Here is a 10,530-nt window from a genome sequence, read left to right as displayed (position 1 = left end):
GACCAACAAGGTCTAACAGTGAAGCAGCTTTCCATAGTCATCCAAAAAGGAAAAATGCAAAGTCCTATGGCTGGACAGCAGGAAAAAAAATGGGTATTTTTTTGTTCAGGGGTTGTACAGTCGTGGTAAAGACACTGCAGGAGTGAAATACAGGGTGGTGACGGTGAGATGGAGCCTCAAGAAGACAACGTGGCTCTTGGTTTGACCTTGGTTCCATTTGATGTGGTTCTCAGAGGGCTTTTGTTGTGGAGAAATGAGGCTCTTATTCATCAGAGTTTAACAAAGCAAAGCAAAACTTGTTCAGACTCATATTCCTATTTTTTTTTTTTTGGCGTTCTCTTTAAAATCTCGGCCTGGTGGGAGTGAAGGACGTTCCATTTCCTTGTTGGAAGGACCCTGGACTAGAGGCAGCAGAGGGAGGAGTTCTGCTGATGGCTTGTCTTCTGTGCTGTCCCCAGGTGTGATGAGGAATGCTGAGCTGATCAGGATGCACTGAAGGATCAATCACTGCCACGGGAGTGCAGCTCCTCCCGTTTCTTGGGATCTGGGAAAGAGAGCGGGAAGATTTTGGCTTTAGTCGAGGTGACAAAGTTTGAGCCTCGGGGTGACAATAACCCTTCTACTGGAAAGGGTGGGGGGGGGTTGAGCACCACAGATTTGTAAGAGTTTTTCATGTCAGGGCAGCTCCTAAAAGCAGGTTCCTGAAATTGTGTTTTAGAGAGCTCGTGGTACCGCAGAAAGAAAGAGGAAACCACAGTGCTGAGTTGGGTCTTGTTGCCTGTTACAGGGGAGGGAGGATGGGCTGGAGCTCCTCACCTGCTCCCTGTGCATTCCTGAAGGTCAGAGATCACAGAATCATGGAATGGGTTAGGTTGGAAGGGACCTTCAAGACCATCCAGTCCCACCCCCTGCCGTGAACATGGACACTGTCCACCAGCCCAGGTTGCTCCAACCTGGCCTTGGACACTTCCAGGGATCCAGGGGCAGCCACAGCTTCTCTGCCCAACCTGTGCTAGGGCATCACCACCCTCACAGGGAAGAATTTCTTCCTAAAATCCCATCTAAATCTATCCTATTTCAGCTTAAAGCCATCCCTCCTTGTCCTGTTGTCCTGTCACAGCTTGCCCTTGCTAAAAAGATGTTCTTCAGAACTGGCTTCCTCCTTGTGTTCCAGCCTAGGGAAGGAGCACTTGGCATTCCCATTGTCCTTTCTTTGAAGTAACCGTAGCAAGAGGGTGATTCCTTTATTTTTTTAAAAAGTAGGGATGGAAGAAGCAGGCACTGGGACAGCCCTGTCTGCTCCCAGGTGAGTAATTGGCCCTAGGTGACCTTGCACCATGAAGTTCCTTGTGGTATCCCGAGAGCTGTTGTCCTGACTCCACTGGAACAGACCTGCCCTTGCCCTGGGGCTTGTCTGACCACAGAGTGGACAAGTTCAGGCACCACCACCTGGAAACAAATCCCTCATTCCTTCCTGCACTGGCCCAGGTTGGGCAGAGAAGCTGTGGCTGCCCCTGGATCCCTGGAAGTGTCCAAGGCCAGGTTGGAGCAACCTGGGCTAGTGGAAGGTGACCCTGCCTGTGGCAGGGGGTGGAATGAGATGGTCTTGAAGGCCCCTTCTAACCCAAAGCAGTCTGTGATTCCATGATTTGAGGATTAGAATTTGGGCACTCAGTTAAAGCACCGGGTCGGCGCCGGCACTGGGCAGGAGAGGAGCAGGGAGTGTGGGAATGGGATTACGTCAGGATGGGTTGGACCTGCTCAAACCTGTCCTTAGCTGGGTGTAGCTGAGCTTGACCAGGCAGGATCAGGCCTGGAGCCCAGGGCTGGAGCTGAACTAACCAAACCACGACCCTGGGATACAGGATCGGCTCCCTGAGAGCCTGGACAGCTCGGGAATTGAAATCTGCACTTCAAAAAACAACATTTATATCCTGCATGTTTGGACTTACGGTCTCCTTCCTTCTTCCCTGACATTTACACCTTGGTTTAGTGGGTGTAAAGTATTGATGCTCCGTTTAATTCTACTCAGTGTTGTTTTTCTCCCCGTGAGATGAATATCACAGAGATAAAAGCGGTGGAGAAGTCGAGACCACTTAAATTTAAACACCCCCCCCCATTCTGTTCTTGTTTAAACCACACGTAATTCCAACTGCTCCGGATTCTCTGGTGTCTCCTTGGCATGGAGCGAGTGCTGAGGGACGGGCAGTGGGAGAGGGCCGATGGAATGTGGGAGATGAGGATCAGGGAGAACGTCAGGAGGGGCCCGGTGAGTCAGGGATTAGTCACATCCCTCCCTGCACCACTGGGAAGCGCCGGGCAGCGGTGATGGGAAGGATGGGAAGGACAGTGGCATCTGCAGGGAGCTTCACCCTCAAAATCAAAGAGCGAGGCGGCAAAATGTCAAGCTCGGGGACGCTAGAAAGTACCAGAATTAGTGTTAATTAAATCCATGCTAATTAAAAACCGCTGTGCTTTTTTTTCTCCCCCCCCCCCCAAAGTTGTGTGCAGCGATTTGGTTTAATTGTGGTTTGTTTTTTTTCTTTTTTTTTTAGAGCAGAACATGATAAAATAACAGAGAGAGAGTTTTGTGAGCAGGGGTGTCGTGAGGCGTTTGTGAGGACGGGGTTTGCGGCTCAAGGCTGGGAACGGCCCTTGGAGAGGGATTTCTGCTGGAATAAGGAGGCAGAATGCCTGGTGCTTCTCTGTGCTTGATGGATGGAGCAGAGGAGAAGCAGCACGTTTCAGAGGGCGCTGCCAGGCAGTGATTAAATGCTGTTCTCGGTGCTGTATCCACACTCCAGTCCTTTATTTATAGCACATCCCTGCGTTAAAAAGGCAGCAGGAGATTTGCCGGCACGTGGCTGGAGAACACCCGGACAGAGGGGTCCTGGCGTTTGAGGGGATGTGGAAATGCGTGATCTCCCTGGCTGTGGTCCTTTCCACATCCATGGTGTGCTGGGAATTTTGCTGGGGAGAAACCACAGGACAGAGAGGGGCCACTGGAGCAGAGTGTCCTGCGTCCACTTGGCCTTGCCGGTGTCCGGATGAGGGTCTGGCACTCACCTGCATCCAGATCAAAGAATCCAGACTGATGTTGGAGTGATGATGTAAATGTATCCTGAGTGCTCTTAATATATCAGCATTTCATGGTCCGGTGCTTTGAGTTTGCATAAATTACATTTTTATTTTCTAAATACTGAGTCTCCTTTTCTCCTTTCCTTTGGAGCTGCCCATGATCTTCCCCTCCTGTTTCACAGATCTCTCCCCCCTTCTTTCAGACTCTCTTCCTGGTTCTGGAAGTGTTCAAGGCCAGGTTGGACAAAGCCCTGGGCTTGTTCTTAGAGTGCACATTTGGAAAAATCCAAGCTGGATGTGTTTGTGTAGGGATGACGCTGTAGGAAGATGCTCTTGCTGGGAGCAGCAAGTGTTTGAAGGACCAGAAAGGGATCCAGAGAATCCTAAAATGGTTTGCGTTGGAAGGGATTTTGAAAATTATCCAGTTCCACCCCCTGCCATGGGCAGGGACACCTTCCACTAGCCCAGGTTGCTCCAAGCCCTGTCCAACATGCCCTGGGACACTTCCAGGGATGCAGAATCCACAACCTCTCACTTCATGGTGGTCTATCCTCAAAATCCATGACCCTGTGGTGCTGCTGGTCCTGTAAGGTGGATGTTGGCAGGAATGGGGATGAACAGCACAGGGACTGTGTTAAAGACATTGCAGGATGGGAATTCCCTCGGGAATGTTGCTCAGTGTGAGAGGTCTGGAGCTGCATGTTGGATTTTTGTGGCTTCAGCATTTCCCAGGAGTCCCACAGGCAATATTTCATTTTTGGGGGGAAAAAGTAAAGGATATTTTAGCAGCTTGCTGGTATCCCTTTATTAAAGCATCTGGATTGGTGTCCCATCATCAGGGTTCAAGTCCTCACCTTTTATCTTCCAGACTTCCTATCAAAAATTCCCTTTAAATACGTTCTATAGTATTTATTTTTAGTTGCTACTTAATTCTGCAAAGGAAATAAAACCTTTCTCTGCAGCAGGTGAAAGGCAATTTCTCACTGACCATGTTTTGTTTCCTTTTCCTGTTTTTTCCAGACTTCATTTTATGGCAGATTCAGGCACTTCTTGGACATCATCGACCCCCGCACTCTCTTTGTGACTGAGGTAAAATACACACACCTTGGGTTTGGGAAAGTGCTGGTTATTAGACAGCTTTAGATTAAAAACAATTTCTTCTGTGAACAGCACAAGTAATGAACCCGGGTCTCCAGTGGATTTGTGTCTCACAGTTGATTGATTGCCCGACTGTTAAATCCAAACTGAAACTCGCTTTGTGTTATCCATCGGTGAATCCGCACCTCCCATCTCCCTCCAGTAACTGGTGAGCCCCTGGACTGGTTTCTGGCAAACTTGCCACTGATTTAATCTTCCCAGAAGGAAAATTCCTACAGCTCTTCATGGAAAAAAAAAAAAAAAAATGCAGGGGAGGAGATGAGAGAGCAAATATTAATTCCACAGAGGACGTGAAGCTGGGTGGGTTTGTGAAAGTTTTGCACTCAAAACCACCTTTTTCCATAGTTTTTCCTTAGTTATTTACCTGTTTGTAGCAGGAGTTTGGATTTCTGGTCCTTTCTTTCCGTTTAATGTTGTCCAGAATTATTTCAGTCCTTTGCTTTCATGAAATAGTGACTGAGAGTGATGGGGAACACACAGAAGGAATATTTCTGCTTGTGATTCTGCCTGTTGGCCAGAAAACTTGGGATTTTGCTTTCAGTGAAGGGCAGCTGCTTTTTCCTTTTTATTTTCCCTTTTTCTTTTTTTTTTTGTTTGTTTGTTTTGGGGTGGGGTAGTTTTAAGATGAAAATACACCTGCAAGCAAATCTCAAGCCCCAGGGAGCTGAACTGCTCCGTGTAGCTAGTGGGGAACTTCACTGTGTTGGCAGGGGGGGAAAAAAGACCCAATGCAACTTTAAATAATGTTTTTCTTCTAAATCAGCTTTTTTTTTTTTTTCCCCAAAAAACATAAGGATGAGGTGTATCATGATGTTAGCTTTGAGTACTTTGTGTGTGCAGCCGGGGGAACAGCAGAAAATAAAGCAGCTGTTCTTACACCATCAAAATGAAGATTCTGCTTTCAGATCAAAGTCTGAGATGAATTTTCCAAAGCCTCCAACCTCCCCGTGGAGCTCAGCTCCGGGCGGTGACGTGACAGAGGGAGAACATCACAATTCCAGGGAGGAATCACGGGATTACCTGAGGATGCAGAGCACTTTGCAGATTTTAGAGATTTTTTTGCTGTTTGAAGAGGATGAGAACACTTGGGCCAGAATAAAACCAACCCTACACATGAAAGGCTTGGAGCTGCTCTTACCTTAGGGGAGGTTTAGTGTTCAACAGGACTGGGAGATGTCCAAGGCCAGGTTGGACAGGGCTTGGAGCAACCTGGGCTAGTGGAAGGTGTCCCTGCCCATGGCAGGAGGTGGGACTGGATGGGCTTTAAGGTCCCTTCCAACCCAACCCATTCCATGATTCCATGATTCTGTGTCCAGTGCAAGGCAGTGAGAGTTGAAGGAGCATTTTTGGCAGCGTGGGGAATCCTCCATCCCTTGCCCTGGGGCTTGTCTGACCACAGAGTGGACAAGTTCAGGCAACACCACCTGGAAACAAATCCCTCATTCCTTCCTGCACTGGCACAGGTTGCCCAGAGGAGCTGTGGCTGCCCCTGGATCCCTGGAAGTGTCCAAGGCCAGGTTGGAGCAACCTGGGCTAGTGGAAGGTGTCCACTGGTGGTAAAATCCCCTCTCTGACCAGGTGAATTTGCACTAGAAAGCTTTGCAGAGTTGATGTTTGCTGTGTGTTTTCCTGGGAGACGTTCCCATACTCTTGGGTTTCCCTGGGATGTTTGAGGATGAACCTGGACCAGATGCTCCCAAGTCAAGGTCACCTGGACAGTGGTTCTGGTAGGACAGAAAGGGGTGATTTTGCCCATCTTTTTGGTGGATTTTGTTGTGTCTCAGCTTGTTTTCTTTACCTCTTTTTTTTTTGGAGGAGGATTCTTTTGGGTGGAGATCATCCATCCAGTTCTGCTTTGTTCAAATTTCTCTTAATTTCATTTCCATATTCTAATAACAACCCTCACCTTTCTCCCTTCTCCTCTAATACGTGGTGTGTGTAAGTATGTGGTTTAATCTGTCGATTTTATTTTCAATTTATTACATTTTTAATTTATATATATTTTAATCTGGAGATCTCGCTGTGCACACTGCAGGACCAAACTCTGGGTTTTATACAATGGCATTGATACAGGGAAAAGGCAAAATTCCCAAACCTGCTTCCTGTGTGTCCCTAAAGTGGGGGGATCTGGGTGAACTCGGTGGAGTTTTTGAGGAGGTTGGCAAGGTTGGGGGTTCAGTGTGATCAGCTGGTGTAACTTCATTTTTCCAGACAGCTTTTGAGGAGGTTCTTCTGAGAAGGTGAAACCCAGGGGAGGGAAAAAAAGCAAAGTCTGAGTGGCCCATCCTGGAGACAGTGGTCAAAATCAAGCAATTCTGGGCTCGAAACTGAACCTGAACAGACAAGGGAGGTTTGGTGTCCTTCTGCAGGGTCCTGTAAGGGCAGGTCTGAATTTCAAGATCTTCAGGAATGGCTTGGTGGCTTTCCAAGGGTGGAAATGCCCTCTGTCTGTTTATTTTGGGAGTCTGAATTATATGACAGCGACACCTCAGAAGACCCGTAGCACATTTCGTGATGTCCACACGAGTTCCCTTCCCAAAGGAGCCCCTTGGCAAAGCAGACACTTGGGGTCACAAGAAGCACTTCCTGGGGCACAAAATCCTGCTTTTTTGCTTGTCCTGGCCCTGCTCTGTGTGTCTGATCTCGTACTCTGGAATCAGTCGTGTGTCTACACATAGAACTCAAAGCTGTTTGGTTTCCTTTGACAAGCGAGGTGGCAAATTAGAATCTAGGAAGGGTTTGATGAGACACAGCCGTGCTCGGAGAGCTCCTTCCCGCTGACAGATGGCTGCATCTTCCAGGCCCAGGGTTCTCAGGGAACAAATAAATTGCTGTTTGTCTTGGAGGAGCTCGCTAGAAAACAGGGGAAAAAAAAATAGATAAATGAGTCTCTAACGAGAGTGGAGGTTAATCCCGTGGAAAATGTAATAATATTTGATTTTTCTACGTCCTTTTTTTAATTGCTGGTGTTCCATCATCGCATCCTACTGGTGGCTGTGTTTTGGGGAAGGATGGAGTGATCCCTCTGAGTGGGTAATCGAGTGATATCGAGTGTAATTAGTCTCAGTGACACTCCTCTCTTACTCATTTATTTTTTCAGCGAGGCAGATTTTTAACACAATTAAAAATTTCCTTGTCTTCCAGAGGTTCTTAAGGAGTAATCCCTGGGGGATGCACCCTGAGGACTGGATTATGTTGTACCTGTGCTTTTATCTTCAGTGGCTTCTGGTAGAATAATTATCTGTATCAAACTCACCTACCGGGTTTCTCTTGCTTTCTGAGAGCAGATGAATTGAAACAAGGCCCCGACCTCGTGTCAATATTGCAGCCACCTCTAAAGGGGAGGTTTTCTCCTGTGCTAATTCACCTCATTACCGCCTCTCTAATGAAATCATTTTTTTTGGCAGCTGCAAATTTGCAAACTTCTCCAATAGGTGGGAAATGTGTCATTTCAGAGACCAACAGGTCCCGTCACCGAGACCACGAGAGACCCCTCAGTGGGTGCAGCGCCTGGTTTTGAAACGTGTGAGGTTAAAATGATTGGAATAATACTTCTAATTGCTCTGTAATTAAGGTCCATCGGCAGAAAGCAGATATTTTGGTGAGGCAAACTTATCCCATCTGACATTAACCTGGACACGCTGTTAGCGCTCCGTGGGAAGCTCTTCCTGGAGAAAGATCCGATAATAATTCCGGGCAGAAAAGCGAAATAAGAAGGAAGCTGAGCTGAGAAGGGGCTGTGTGTTATCTGCTTTTGCTTTATCTCATTGTTCAAAGCCTAAGTCTGCAGAGCTCCGAGCATCTTGCATTCCCATATTTGGGTTTAAAATGGAAGCAGGATTAGATGTATGTTATTTATATGAACGATACCTTCTTACTCAGCAGATTGACTGTCTGTGTTTATTCAGTGTCACATCTGCTGGCTCCACTTGAACAAAAAGTTTCTGGCTCCTGTTGTCTGTCACTGTGGATCCAATACAATGGGGCCAGCTGGAGTCAAGTCTGCCGTATGTGTCATCCCTGGAGCAGCGAGACGAAATCGGGAACCGCGGAGCGGCTGATGGCACAGCACAGCTGGATTTCCATACCCTGCGTGGAATTTGAGGTGCTGGTGGCCAGAAGACTCTTGGTTTGGGTCATGTGCCAGTTGGGCTGAACACGAAACCAGCAAAACTCCTGCACTCGGCGGATCATCCGCCCCAAAACCCCAATCCAAGCGGAGCAAGATACAGCTTGTCCCAACGTGCCCCATCCCATCAGTGGATTTCCTCTTAAAACCCTCTGGTGCAGAACTTGCCTCTTTTTGTGTCGGTTCTGTAGCAGGAATGTCGTCGTGCTCCTGGCATGACGACTCTGATTATGGTCTGTATGTGCACATATGGGTTTCTGGAGGCAGCTCCGAGCCATGTGCAGGCCTCGGTCGGGATCCAAGAGGAGACAAGGCACAGATCTTCCAGACAGAAACCGTGTGCCCTTGAGAGAGAGGGGGGCAAGGTGAAAAACCAGTACCAGAGCTCCCGTGCTGGGTGGAGGTGTCTGACTCACGTGTGTGTGTGCAAACATCTGTGGGACACAACGTGGTTGTCCTCTGTCCTGCCACGATGCTGGAGCGATGGCTGAGAGGGACTTGGGATGTCGACAAAGGATTCCTGGAGATGGCCACCAGCTCGGTGTGATGTGGGATAAGTTCCTGCTGGCGTCTCTGGTTTGGTTCTTTCTCCTCCTAAACAACAGAGGAGAAAAGGAGGCTCAGGGGGGACCTCCTTGCTCTCTACAACTCCCTGACAGGAGGGGGAGATGGGGGGATTTGATCTCCCAGAGAATGAGGAGCAGGACAAGAAGAAAATGGCCTCAAACTGTGTCAGAGGAGGTTGAGATTGGATATTAGGGAAAAATTCTTCCTGGAAAGGGTTGTCCAGCCCTGGCACAGCTGTCCAGGGCAGGGGTGGAGTCCCCATCCCTGGTGGGATTTCAGAGCTGTGTGGATGTGGCACTTGGGGACGTGGGTTAGTGATGGCTTTGGCAGTGCTGGGTGGATAGTTGGACTTGATGTTCTTCAAGGGCTTTTCCAACCTAAACGGTGCTATGGTTCTGTGCCTCAGGCCGAGTCAGGTGGTGGGTTTTGGCTGTGCAGCAGCTGGTGTAGGTTGTTCATGCAGCTGAGTGCTTTCCCCCTCCCAACGGTGCCTGCAGGCAGCTGTCTTGGCCCATGGTAACTCCCAGTTTGTGACTGGGAATGACTTGGCAGAGGGCTGGATGGTTTGAATCCAAATTATGCCAGAGATCATGCCCAGCCATAGTCATAAAACCCAAGCTCATGGATCAGTGATGGCCCATTCCACTTCTCAGCGAGCTGAGCTGTAATCCAAACCCGGTGTGTTTTCCAGCTGTGTTCCTCCCAAAGCAACAACTGAGCCCTTACCCAAAGCCCTGTTGTTGTTGGGTGGTGTTTCCCAGCTGGACGTGGCTTGGGCTGCTGTGGTGGAGCCCCAGCCGTGGAGCCTGTGCTCGGGAATCGCTGCTCGCGGTGGATCCCTGGCACTGCTCGTGGGCTGAGGTTTGTAGGAACATCCTCCGGGCGCAGATGGTCTGTCTAGCACCCTATTGTGAGAGCTGAGACCCCATCATCCACCACGAGAAGTGCTCCAGTTTTTTTTTCTCCTAGGGAAGGGGGTAGGAAAGAAATGATACACACTAAGAAAAAAAAAAACGTGGTTGCGGGGTTTGGTTGTTTTTCTTCTTTTTCTTAAAGTGATGCTGTAAAATCTCGAGTGACACTTCATCCCACAGACAGCAGCAGAGAAATCAAGCAACAATAAATATTTGAAACAGGAGCGCAACCTTGTAGACAGACCTCTTTTTTTTTCCTGTTAAAGTGGAGATGAAGTGTAATCTTAGACATTATCAGCTCTCACAGTGATGCTGCATCGTGCTGAAAGCCGGGGAGTGGAGCTCGTTGGCATTTGGAACTGTTGCACGTTGTAAAGTTTGCTCCTATTTTTTTTTTTTTTTTTATTTTCTGGAGGTTCTGGTTAAAAGAACGTGCTTGACTTTTCCAGAAGGGATACGAGGCAACAATGTCTTTTCCCTAAATTTTGCGGCTCGTTGGCTGAAACTACCTGAACACCTCAGAGCCGCGTGAAAAACCGTCTTCTTAACACAAGCCTTGGTTGAACACTTTTGTTCAACTTTTTGTGCCACCCTGTTGGGCCAGGACTCCTTTCCCTGCAAAAGTTCCCCTCTCTCCCCACGGAGCTGAAAGGAGGAAATTCATGAAGACTGCGATTTTTTTTT

General features: G+C 48.3%; 1 protein-coding gene across 1 annotated transcript in view; it reads left to right on the top strand.

Moving 5' to 3' along the window:
- The window catches only part of SFXN5 (sideroflexin 5), a 103,604-nt gene that overhangs the window by 5,909 nt on the left and 87,165 nt on the right, over nt 1-10,530 (top strand). Inside the window, exon 2 of the mRNA XM_017836877.1 lies at nt 4,099-4,167. Within this exon, the coding sequence (XP_017692366.1) occupies nt 4,099-4,167 (69 nt within the window). The remainder of the gene's footprint in view (nt 1-4,098; nt 4,168-10,530) is intronic.

Source organism: Lepidothrix coronata, unplaced genomic scaffold, assembly GCF_001604755.1.
Source record: "Lepidothrix coronata isolate B3197 unplaced genomic scaffold, Lepidothrix_coronata-1.0 Scaffold287, whole genome shotgun sequence".
In the NCBI taxonomy this organism is placed as follows: domain Eukaryota; kingdom Metazoa; phylum Chordata; class Aves; order Passeriformes; family Pipridae; genus Lepidothrix; species Lepidothrix coronata.
The sequence above is the reverse complement of the archived record's forward strand: the minus strand, read 5'-3'. Positions and strand labels throughout refer to the sequence as shown.